The following is a 13648-nucleotide window of genomic DNA, read 5'->3' on the forward strand; positions in this document are numbered from 1 at the left end:
ACGCGTGCACAATCTATACTGGGTCAGGCTTAAAACAAGGTTGTGTATTGGCGCCTTTATTATTCAACATATAGCAGACTTATCATTGGGATTGGAGAAGGTTAATATGCATTCTCCCAAGCTCTGCAGCCACCCAATCACATGCATTTTTTATGCTGATGGTGTCCTTCTGATATCTAAGGCTATGATCAGGCTACAACGTTTATTAAATAGGTTATATAAATATGATGGAATAAATTGGTTCATGTTCATATGAACAAAACTAAAATGATGGCCATGGGCAAAAAGTTCAAGAAGTCCAGAACTTGGCACTTCAATGGTACACAAGTCAAAAAACTGTCAAAATATAAAAACCTAGCAGTAGTAATTGACAGTTGTCAGCATCATCACTGCTGCACGCTTTCTTAAGTCTCCATTAAAAAAAACTCTAGGACCCCTCTCTAGATCCAAATGCAAAAAATATTTGCGCAAAGTTGCTCCCAACAGCAGTGGCGTAACGATACTTGAGAGGTCCCCCCCTGCAAAGTACATGGAGGGGCCTCTCCATCAGAGTCTCTCAGAAACTGGCAAGCCAGAGTACTGTGCTGAGGAGCCCCCTGGAGCTCAGCCCCCCACACCATAGGAGCTGCGGGGGCCTTTGTTTCATCACTGCCCAACAGCTTGTTATGGCTCTGAAATCATGGGTGGAAGCGCAGCTAGGCTCTGGTATCAGCTTATAATATCTCTACACAGGTCCTTTGCCTACCGATATCTAGTTCGCCTGTGCAAATACAATTTGAGTCTGGGGTAATTAAACAAACCATAGATTGACAAGGGCTTTGCAACGTATTTTAGCAAAGGATAATTCAAAAGAACACTGGTTTGGCTGGAAATTTCTAACACAAGCACAAAGACAGCAGCACACACTTTTCTGGAATCATTTGCAGAACCTTCACATTGAGAATGTATGGACTGAACCTGTCACTTTTGGCATATTTAAAAGATTGCCATTCAAAATACATGCCGTACTTATCATGGACAGAAGACAAACAGCAACTAGATGAAGCATGCACATGATTGGTTGTTTATCGATAACTATTCAAAGTCGGGCCTCAGCCAATGTTGATTCTATATTTTTTTTAAAATATCAAACACAAATTTCTGCAATACATGCTTAGAGGGTTGCTGACCCTACACCTTCTCCTGAAAGGAAATAGTAAGATGTCACCCAGCTACTGCAGAGTATGTAGCAATTACAAGGAAACCATTATCCACTTGACTGCATATGTCTCTTACTACTACACAAGATGCAAATTCTTTTAAAGCACTTTTAGGGTCGAGCTGGCAAATGCATGCGTCTCGTATGCAAGACTGTTGTGTTCAGTAAAGGGCTTGGAGCCCGTCTGTTGCTCCCCATTTGCTGATTTGCGTGGTACTCTTCTTTACAGCATCGTAATTCATCAAGGCATGTCTGGCATAATTTCCGTTCCTCTGTGCGGAGCAGGGACCAAGCACTAATTGATTTCAACTTAATTAGTGCTCGTTCGCTGTTCCCAATGTGATTTAGGTACTATTTTGTTCTAGCTTCCAGTGCCCCACAAACAGAAGGCTTGTGACTGGCAAAAAACGTGCCCAGCAGGACAAACAAAATTGCAAAGTTTTATTTTTTTAAGCTAACATTATTTTATTTTGTTAAGTCATCTTTTCTCAGTTTCCACACATGCTTTTTTTTGTTTTTGCTTGTGGGCGCTGTTGTCAAAAGATGACAATTAACTTGTTTGAAATATGCGAGACCTGTTGCATTGCTAATGCTTATTTTAACTTGTGAGGTTACCACTTTTGCAGGCAAGTGGTCATAGCCTACCACCAAGCGACCCATCTACACTGGTGTAACAAATGCCCCCACAACCCCTGTGGTGCAGGGGGGTCGAGCTCCAGGGGGCCCCAGAGCACAGCACCCGGGCCTGAGAGCTCCCGAGTCTGAAGGGGGACCCTCCATGTGCTGTGCAGGGTGGCCCCCTCACTTTTGTTTATGCCACTGCCCATCTATCTCTGGCCATACGATTTGTGAAATTTATGGGTATTGCTGAAAATAAATTAGGATCTGTACCTATTGAAAAAAAATGTTGAACAGTTAAAAAGGCACAAATCGGTCATCTTTAGCCCATGATGCCGGCGTTGTGTCACCCTGTTAATAACTGCACACATCCCATGAGCCCGGCGTTGTGTCCTCCTGCTTATAACTGCAGACAAGTGAGTGATGATTTTCTGAAGAGTACGTTGTAGAATGTCATTTTTAGGAATCATATTAGCACTTTATTACTCTCCTATTGATACTTTTTTTTATCGGATAATCAGATATAATAACTAGAAATTGATTACTGTTAAATTATTCGATGTTATTTTCATGCAAGGTTTTAGTTAACTAAAGCATGAGCTAAATAATAAAAAAAACAAAAAAAATTTAGTAAATTTTTATACCTAAAAATGAATACGCCTAAATGAACAACACAATAATAAAAATGTAGACCCAGTTAACACTTTAATAGCAATAAAAATCACTTCACAATAAAAGAAATTAAAAGTAGGAAACGTCACAATTTTCCGAAATTTCTAAATCTAACCTTCATTCAGTTCAGAGGCAAAAAAAATCTCATAAACTCCCAGTGCTCATGGCCTTCCACCACAGGGAGTGCACCAGTGGTGAGAAGATTGCCCAGGATTGAAAAATCTGTGATTATATGTAAAGATTTCTCTTAATGAACGTAGGCCCATATTTATACTTTTTTAGCGCCGCATTTGCGCTGCTTTTTGACGCAAAAACGGCGCAAACATACAAAATACAATTGTATTTTGCAAGTTTGCGCCGTTTTTGCATAAAAAAATGACACAAATGCAGCACTAAAAAAGTATAAATATGGACCGTAGTGTCTTGTTCCTATTATTTAATGCATTGTTCATATCTAATATATTAATATATAAGTAACAAAACAATTAATATTATACATTAAAACATGGTGGTTGGGAGGCTTTCTGTTTATTAGCAGAGAGCACTCCAGGTAAGTCCAATGTAAAGATTTAAAGCCTGCGGGACCTGTGGCACCTTCCATCACATGATAATGTATTACCATATACCTGACTACAAACATCAACATCAAGACAACCTATTATCTATATAAATGACAATGTTGGTGTTAATATAAAGTAGCTGGTTAAGTTAGGTACATGAAATTAGTATCACCTAGTGTTCGCACAATCTCCCACTAATCCACATGAGAAGAACATTTCAAACTGCATGGCTCCAAATGGAAACAGCATGATTATAATCCTTACACTTGCAACGCAGGGCTTCCACAGAGAGGCATGGTTCCTGCTCACACGCGCTTCAATCGGGGGTAGCTGCATGTTGTAACTTGAATTGTTGCAAGGTTACAAATAACGCCCCATCAGGAACAGCATCCAATCTGCTCAGCCCACTCTCACCAACTTACCATTCACTCCAGCCAGGCACACGTCCGCATTCCTTGACCTAACACACACCTGCTGAGCAGAAGAGAACTGGTAACTAAGGAGAGAATGCATAGCAAAATTTCAAGTTACACGCTGCACTATATAAATACCCTTACCCAGAGCTTCAAATGGGCAGGAACTGTCCAGTAGAGAGGAGCTGCACTTCATCGATTTGAAAGGGAGTGTACCTGCACTTCTTAGCACTTCAGCAATACATTCAATGGGAGAGTACCAGCACTTCTCAGAAGCAAGCGCGTAATGTAAGCATTGAGTACCTGCATTTCCCCGTACCATCCCCAGAGAACATACGTGAGCTTTTTTTTTTTTGCATCCTGACAGTCTCTGTCAATTTTTCTGTCAGATTTCAAATCTGAACTCAGCATCAGTGCCTGTCACACGCCACACACACAAACAAAACCGAATCCAATCTGCTCTGTCAATCAATCAGAACAACTCAGTGTGTAATGCAGGCATTCTAAGCTGGCTCAACATATCATACGAAGCTGCCTATCAAGTAATCAGAGTTTCCCATCATTGGACCTTTCTTTACAACAGGAACCTGACACTGACCATTGCACAACAGCACGTGCGGTAGAACATTTGCAGTAACCTGATTACCACTCGGTTCTACCACTTGCGAACTTCTCAGAAGGAGCATGACAGACTGTTCGTGCAGAATTCTGCATTGTTATATCCTGAATAATTATACTTTGACCGTAAATCACAACGAATTTCCACTGCTAAAATGTTTCGATAAAGAAGGGATTTCAACAAGGTCACAGTCTGATTTAGTTGTCTAACACACGTCACGCTAATGCAGTATGTGTTGATTGCTGCCCACTTCGGAAAGAAAAAAAATGGAGCTTGTGATAGCACCGATTCAACTTTTAGCAACTTGTTGAGAAAGGAGCTGTGAGAAAGAATAAAAAGATTAAGAGGCCGCTTAAGGCAAGTGCTTCTGACAGTGTTAATCAAACATGTAAACACAAATCAATGATGTTTTGTATTAGATTTCTTTCTCGAACCTTCTGGCTCAATCTGTGACCGCCATGTTTGAAATGCCAAATCTTGCATACCTTCAAAGAAACGTAATAGGAAGTGAGGTCTTCGCAGCTCCACATTTTGTGCCTTCCACTATTTGTTCAGACTAATACCCACTTGCAAAAGAAGGAACCAAGCATTAGCAAAGCCAACATAGCCGTAAATATTTCTTTTTTGTGTGCGGCATTTCAGAAATTATATTGCTCGAGACTCCTACGTTCTCACATTTGCTGTCAAAAAGAAAGGTATATTTACACATGAGAGGTCTGATGTTTTATCCTAAACACCAGAAATGTGTAGAAAAATCATGTAAGGACATAGCTTTGGCAAATGGCTCATTATTGAGCAAACCACAGAAGCTTAAGCCATAATTGACGACATTTGTGCCTTATTACCCCCATCATGTGTTGAGACTGGCACAAAGCGATTTGCGTTTGTGTAGTGACACCAGTGTATTATTGTCATTCCATTACCGTTAGTTGTGGAACTGAAAGATTCTGTACATAGTTGACTTCAAGCAAATAAATAGATCATTGATCACCCAAAGAAAATATGTAAACATAATGTCATAGTGAGCTACTACGGACCTTATTTAGAGTTTGGCGGACATTAATCTGTCCATCAGTGTGGCGGAAGACCGCCACCTCGACAGACTACCTTCCACCAAACGTAGAGATCGCCTCTGGGATTTCTGAACCTGGACAGGAGCCACCATGATGGAAGTTCCTCTCATGATGCAGAAAGTTTGGTGTGAGACCTACATTGACTTTCAAAAACAAACTCAATGAAAAACAAAAAAAATAATGACACCTACACCAGGGTTTGGGGGGTATTATTATTCTTTTCTGTAGCTCACTGCTAGGTATATTCTGACAGTAATGGGCAGAAAAACAGGATACCACAGTGTCTACCCTAAAAGAGTGATTTATATAACACCATTGCTTCAATGGTCCCCACGCCGCTGGGCCATCAGGGAAGCTTTCCCTCTATGGAGCCAACCGGGCTCTGTCAATGGAAAGCTGGTGGTCCGTCCCACCCTAAATAGGGCAGGCAGACCGTCAGTTTGGTGGATGGGTTACTCCCTCACGTTTGCAACGTAGTACCTTGTCCATCAAACTCTAAATCAGCCTATGTAATATATATATAAAAAGGCAATTTCTGTTTTTACCCTAATGTTTATAAACAAGACAAATTGACAGCACTTTATTGATAAACTAGCTTAAGTCTTTCTGGGGCACAGTGAAGCATATTGAAATCATATTTTCTAAAATTACAGTGCCTCTCAAGTACACTGAGTCACTGACCCTTACAGTGGTGAGAATTTGTGACCCCTGCCCTCTCCTGTTCACCCTTGTGGCACTGTCACCTTTGTCATACGGATTAATGAGTCACCTAGTACAGCATTTAGAAGGCAGAACAGCGCAAGACCACTAGAGTCCTCGCTAGCTGCTGCCACTGCTACTCCAAGATGGTGTAACTGCAGAGACGCGTCCTCCCTTTCTAAATCACTGTATACCTTAAGGCGAGGCAGACGTCACACTCAGAAACAATGTACTCCAAAATCTGGACCCAAGTGGCTACAATAAGTCTGACTGAAGATGCTGATCAAATTGTCACCGGGACAAAGTCAAAGCCAACTGGGCTAGGTTCAGTGAACATTGAAGAGTTTCTCCCTAGGTCAGAGGGATAAGGTCATTAAAAACAAGAGCTAGTCAAATGACGTTTAAGACGCAGTACAAATATTTAGTTGACAACACGTACTATTTTTTATATATACAATACTCTGCATCCAGAAAAAGAAAACTTGACGAATGGGTATCTGGCAGGTGCTAGAGAGCCTTACGGGAAGATTAATTACTAAACACAACGCAACCCAATAACCAAAGTAGCTGCACTGTGGTACACTAAGAAGAGAGAGCTACACAGCTCAATATGTACTAAAAATGGCCTACTGGAGTTCTCTTGCCCTGCACTGGAGCAAATACAACTGCTCAGTGCCACAAACATACCTTTGCATCTTAGTGCAAAGGTAGGTGTGTGTGTGTGTGTGTGGTTTGTTTTAAAGGATACCCTTTGAGTACAAAATCCTATACCTGGGCAATTGTGTTAACATTTCATGCATCAGGTGCGTGCTGTGCGGTCTAGTATACAATCAATGGGCGAAACGTTTGGGGGAATTAAAACATTTCTCCAACTTTGTACCTATCTCAAGGAGGCATTTTTTATGCAAAGCCAGTTCTGATAATCTTTGTAGATCTTCCTTTGCATCAAAAACCATGGATGACAGAACCAGAACACACACATACCATCCATGAAATGCCCCTGATCACAAAATTGTGTAAAGCACTATTTGCACTACTTTAAGGGAAACTTCCTAGTACAAAAAGGTTTTGCTATGGAAATACGTTATCAAGACTTTCCACCACATTGCGTCATCACATTATGCCTGCGCCAGGCATAATGTATTATAGGAGGCATTCCGGCATTAGAAGGCTCGCATAAATGGCACAGTGAAACCTACAAGATTTCACTGTGTCATTTTTGGCATAATTTTTAACACCTTCTCAGAGCAAGCCTTAAAATGATGCACCCATATTAACCTATGGGCCTCTTTGCACTTTGCTCCACTGGCGTCAATTTTTTTGATGCAGGTGGAGCAAAGTGCCTCAATAGCATCAACAAGTTTAATTTTTTTGCCCTTGCCAAAGTCTTGATTAATTTGCCTCTTACAAAGGGAGATTTCTGGGACGTTAGTGCCCCAGAACTTCAGCCAAAGATGGCCTCCAAGCAGAATAACTACAACTGATTGATGACAACTCAGTATTATACTCTTTGTGTTCTTCCCTTTCCAGCTTCACTCAGACCAAGACAAAGGTGATGATAAACTCAAGTACATCCTTTCAGGAGATGGTGCAGGCGACTTGTTCATTATCAACGAGAAAACAGGAGATATACAAGCCACACGAAGACTGGACAGAGAGGAGAAGTCTGCGTACACTCTCCGTGCCCAGGCAATATACAAGGCCACAGGTATACCAGTGGAACCCGAGTCTGAGTTTGTCATCAAGATCCACGACATCAACGACAACGAGCCCAAGTTTACGAAGGACTTCTACACTGCCACCGTGCCAGAAATGTCTGAAGTGGGTATGTGATCATTCACCTATATTACATAAGAAAGATAATTGCGGGCAGTGCCTCACATGCATACCCATACACACACATAGATGCTGATACACTTACACACAATGTCTCTCCCATACATGTACACACTCATGTCCATTTTGCACTTGCAATCGTCAAAAGGTTACTCTCCCAGCCAGATTGCATGCTGCTTTGGATGGAAGATAAATAAGGTTCAATTAAATTCCCAAACCCGGCCCTATTAGAAGTAATTACCAAATAAACATTCATACAATTTCCAGAGGCCTATTGCATATTGCATAGTTTGATCTCAAGCAATGAGTTCATTTCAATGTCTATCTAGCAAATGGTAACAGATCTTTCGTAACAAACCTGTTAGAGGATTTTGATAAATGTGCTGCCGTCTGAGGTTTGACCTCTATGCGCTATGTTTGCATGGATGCATTGCATTCTTCAATAACTGACTTTTTTGGGAGGGATTTGGTGCCCACTCCACTTATCAGAACACTAGACCCAAGCCTCCTTATGCATGCTGACGGTTCTTATATGCACCCTGGATTAGATTACTGGGTATGTGCTTAAAGTTTCCTGTAGCAACAGATCAATTGTCTAGTCTTTAATGCCAGTAACTCACCAGGACGGAAAGGGTATGGTTCAAACCACTTTTGTTTTTTTTTCTCCACTTGAGTGCTCCCAGTCGTAAATGAGTAAACCGCTACCCTTGATTTCTTCATTGAGTGTGTGTTTGATGAACTATTGTGCTTCTTCCTGTACTTTGCTTATTTGTGCGTGGAACTCAAGGTAGGCGTTTTCCAAGATGAAACTAGCGAAACAGGAAATTTCCTATCATAAAACATCTATGTATACAGCAGCAATGCCACCATTATTTAAAGATAGGTTGGACTTTTTTATTTTACTCTCTCTTTAGCTTTGTGTCCAAGACTTATGAAAAAAAACTACAAGTCCTCAAAATCGAAAGACAGCGGCCACCACCTTTTGCAAACACACAGCTTAAGCACTGGTGATCACTGCGCTCTTCTGTTGGTAATAAACCCTCTATATCACATAAGTGTGGTACCACCCTGTTGCCACCTCTCATGATGTTTCTCTGGCTCCTTTCGCACAGTTGTGTTCTGCTGCCATCCAGTGCCTTGATGCTTATCCTTCTCAAGGTGATTCTTCATGGGACGACCACCAAAGAGCTCACATGGTGTCACCCATATGCCTACCACAGAGAACCTTTGTTGAGGATCATTGGCAGTAGCTCCTGAGAAGTGATGAGGTTCTTCACAGAAGCATGTTGTTAGGAGAGGTCTCTAATTTCCACGCTGTCTATCTCTGCATCTAGACCCAGAAGAAGGAGCTTCCCTAAGGTCTTCTGAAACTTAATTTACTCTCAGAGGGTCACAGGTTCTTCATCGATGCTGCTGGTCCCTCATTCATTAGGGCCACTTATCTGAAAAATCTTGTTGCGGGGGTTAGATGCTCTTCAGGCACTCCTACATTCAAGAGCCTGGTGGTAATAAACTAGAATAGCAACATAATGCGTGCCAGTCTCAATACCTCTACACCAGTAGTTATTTGAAAATTTAAAATGGGTTGAAAATAATAATGGAGAATCAGCCACTGCTTTTATTATCATTGGTGATCTAACAGAGACTTCTACATCTATCAAAGGCTTTCACTAAAGAAACATTTTGCCCGGCTGGCACTTTGATGAGCCTGGGACTACTTGTAATTGGTTAGCTTTCTCACACGACCTGTCGACAGTTATATTTGAGGGTGAAGATAATTTTGACAAGCACCGATTCACCTGAACATACCTTAATATTGAGCACTGGGCATTTTCATTGCACCATTACCTGCTCTCCTTTGCATCATATGTTATGCTTGACTATTGTAACATATCCTAAAGTACTTTACGTTGTTCGGCCTCATCTAAACTAGCGCCTGTTGCCATCAACTTTGCACATACAGTTTAGTTTGGACTTTACCTGAGTCAGCCATTTCACAAGGTTGTGTATGTTAATGAACATCATTTAGGGGTAGGAGAGGAAACGTCTGTTATAGCGTATCCACATTACTTCAACTCCATTACTTCAAACTATCATCACTTTAATTCAACTACATTACTTTTTTCATCAAAGTGTTTTGCCTTCAGCTTCTTAGGCACGTAGCTAAGTTGAAAGCCCATTTAAAAGCAATACGTTAAAATAAAATAATCACAATATATTGAACATAATTGACATCTTAGACACATTTTCAATTTACTTTTATATCCTCTTTTGTAATTTGATTTAAAAAAGAGATAGGATCAGGGTTTGGATAGGGTCTTCTTCAGTACCAACAAAGATTCAATGATTCTTGGTGTCACCATAGATATTCATTGGGTCATTGCAAATGATATTAATGGGGAGAAGACTGACTTAGAGTTCGGCAAACAGATTAATCCATCACAAATGTGATGTATAGCCCGTCCGCCCTATTACAAGTGCCATTAAATATAGTACACTTTTAAATTTTCATTGATGGGGTATCCGTCACATTTGTGACAGAGTAACGCTTCGTCAAACACTAAATCAGGCCATCAGAATGGTGTACTAATTCTTAAATGTTGCCTTTGACTAATCAGGATATTCATGAAAGTAAGAGAAGCTCCAAAACCAAGCACTGGGTGCACGCCTGCAGACACACCATCTGCATGGTTTTAAAATTGTTGTCCATCTTGATAAGATCCTTGTAAATTTAAAGCCATGGAGTTGAAACATCAAGAGATTAATTGTGGACATACAACAGCTGCTGCACTACTGTTAGGTCTGAACTGACAGCAGGACTGCAACGTGACCTTATATGATCACCAAAAAGGAGCTTTAAGAAGCACTACTGGGAGGGTAACTTTCTCTCCACCAATAAGTTGATTTCCTTGAGGACAGTATTTGAATCGGCAGAGGGTGTGTGCGTCAGATGGAAAAGAGTGCTTGTGCTGATATTGTGGCTTGTTGGAAAGTTTACTCAATACAGCAAGGCTGAGATGATAATGGCCACAAGCCAATGATCAAGCGTAAGGTCCTGATCTGTGTATTAAGAAAAGTTATGGGAAAAGTTGTACGCCTTAATTAAATACAGTGAGAAGCATATAATAAAGCCCCTTTAAGAATGGACCATTATTACACAGTGTTAAAGCCTGCAGACAGCTACTGTGTTATTGATTTGCTCAGATTATTGTTGTGGGCAAATGTGTGGTTGAGGGTAACCCATTTGGCAAACCCAGGGGTAGATTTAAACTTTGATAATCCTGGTTAAATCTTTTCAAGAGGAGTTGTATATTGTTTTGCCAAATGTAATGTTATACATAGTTTAGTGATGGCTGATGATTGTCTTGTTGGAAAGCATACACTCAGTCTAGGAGGCCTGAGTTACTTATGGTTAGAAGTCAATGGTAAAAGCAATAGGACTGATTGGTTTGTTTGGGAAAATTATATCAGACACCAACGGTCTGATCTGTTTAATATGAAAAGTTATGAGAAAAGCAGTAGGTCTGACTTATTTATTGAGAAAACCACATGTGGAAACCAATAGGCCTTTCTGGGTGGATTGTTATTAAAGCCTGCAGACAGGTATTTTGTGAGGGGTTCTGGTTTGGTTGCTCCTTTGGGAAGCCTTGGAGGTTGAGGATGTGTATTTTAATAATCCTTTCTAACCTCTCTTAGAAGGGATTCTATATTCTTTTGTCAAGTAAAATTTGGTACACATTTATCATTTTATTGACAAGCTAATGACACAAAGTATAGGGCTTTAGGATATGTTAAGTCAAATATGATAATTTTATTATAAAAAGCTACAACAAAGGCAGTAGGCCTGACTAATGTCTTATGAGAGGGACATGTTATAGGAACTATCCTCTTAAGGTTGGATTATTATACCACATAAAAAGTTTGTTACATGGATTCTCACAGATTACTTTAGTAAGGAAGGGGTTTGGTGTTGGTTGCCCCTCTGACAAATCCTGGAGTAGAAAATTTGCAATGTGATAATCCTCACTAGTCTCTCTTTATCGTCTGCCAGCCTCTTGCAATAAAAACAATTATAAAAAAAATCCTATATATATATATATATACACAATGGGGGGCTTTAGGTTAGTCTTCTATTAGCATTTATCTCTTGCTTTTTCATGTGGCTGTTTGTTTGTTCACTGACAGCATGAAACAAATTCTGCTTTTGCACCTTGAATCTTTTCTGGATTCACATGCTGTTCGTTATTCTGCCAGCTAGTAGTTGGGTTCGGAATTCTACCCTTGGAGTAGTAGTCCTTCTTCTCCCTTTTTTTCTTCTTGTTGTTGGGAGCTGAGGGTTCCACCATTTTGTCCCTCATCCAGTCTCCTGTAATGTCATACACCCTTCCTGGAAGCTTCCCTCATGGTCGCCATCTTCAGATTTTTTTTTCTGCCATTGCGTCTGGATGCATAGCTGAAGGCTGCCCAGGCCACTGAAAAAAGCTAAGTTTGGATGTAATCCATTGAGGAATTCAGAAAGAAGACCAATGAAGACTACCGAAGAAGGCACCACTGAGAAATACAAGCGTCGGAGGGATCGTCATGAGGATGTAGAGAATGCCGGGACAGGTGGATCCCTGTTCCACATGATGGAGAAGACCCCGTTTCAATTCTGCTCAAAGTGCCATCAAACATTCGGTTAAAAAGACAAGCACCAGGTGTGTAATCTTTGCCTGCCACTCAGCCACCGAAGTGAGGACTGCAAGTCCTGCGCTGAGTTCAAGGCACAGACATTAAAGGCGAGGCAGAAACAGAGACAGTCACACTATTCCATGCAAGATCAGAAGCAAAAACCATCCCTGATGGATATAGGTCTCTCAAGCGACAACGACGATAACATCACTGAAGGGGCATAGGGAGAATGCTCGGATGTGGAGCTGAGCATCACTGACGTTGAACATTGGACTTAATGAGAGAAGACACCACAGGTAACCTGGAAAATACATATAGGTGGGGAAATTATGACTGCAGAGTCAAAATCAACAAAAGCTGCCTTAGCGCTGAAGAAATTGCTGACCGAAGGCAAGCAGACTCAGAAATAGCCCCGCAGATCCCACTACAAGGATACCACAAGTGGTGGAGTAAAAGAAGAGACATTGAGAGACATTGAAGTTGAGAGGTTTTGACATTGAAAGAAACAAAAGGAGGGAAGTCGGCGAGAAAGTCGTTAAGCAAGACACAATTGAAAGACACTTTGAAGTTGAAAATGAATGCTTCGACAGTTATCAGCATCGAAGACCGATCTTCCAGGATTCAAAGAAAAAGAGACATCTCAAGGCAGGAATAGAGGCACTTGTACAAAAGAAAAAAGATTTCGATGCCTCAATACAGGAGTTCAGAATCCGGCAAAAGCCTCCAGCACAGAAGGGGAAGCAAGAAAAGGAGGTCAAAGAGTTAGAGCCCTCTTTAACTCAAGAAACCCAGGAGGAGGAAGAGAAAGACCACTACTTCTTCAAAGAAGAAGGGACCAAGAGCATGGATGTGACCATGTTCCAGAAATATGAGGGCTCAAAATATGCTAAGACACAATGGGAGGACAAGGAGCTAGACTCTCCTGAGGTGACAGTTGACACACACCCCTCTAGACCATCACCTTCTGACGATATCACAATGTATGGACCATTTATCAAAAGAGCTGCGGACAGTACATTGACTCTATTTCTCTGTAAGTGTCATTTTGTGAGAGGACTGGTGGGTCAGTTATTTAGTTTCAGACCAAAGGGTATACTGTACCAAACATGTTTCACGTCTGACGGTCCAAGCGATTCCAATGACGCTTCATCAGGACCAACAAGAAACAAAAAGAAAACTTCTCCTGAAGTACTAAAAATATGGACACTATTAGGCCTCAATAAGGACAAAAAGGAGGAGATTTAAACTCTAATCACTTACATTCAAGTCTATTGTCCATCTGGTCAACT

The 13648-nt window shown here is 41.0% G+C and overlaps 1 protein-coding gene across 5 annotated transcripts in view; it reads left to right on the plus strand.

Moving 5' to 3' along the window:
• Positions 1–13648, plus strand: part of LOC138268644 (cadherin-6-like) — a 220401-nt gene that overhangs the window by 151898 nt on the left and 54855 nt on the right. For all 5 annotated transcript variants that reach the window (XM_069218496.1, XM_069218506.1, XM_069218514.1 and 2 more), the window contains exon 3: positions 7383–7677. In XM_069218496.1, the coding sequence (XP_069074597.1) occupies positions 7383–7677 (295 nt within the window). The remainder of the gene's footprint in view (positions 1–7382; positions 7678–13648) is intronic.

This window comes from Pleurodeles waltl, chromosome 2_1 (assembly GCF_031143425.1).
Source record: "Pleurodeles waltl isolate 20211129_DDA chromosome 2_1, aPleWal1.hap1.20221129, whole genome shotgun sequence".
NCBI classification, from domain to species: Eukaryota; Metazoa; Chordata; class Amphibia; order Caudata; family Salamandridae; genus Pleurodeles; species Pleurodeles waltl.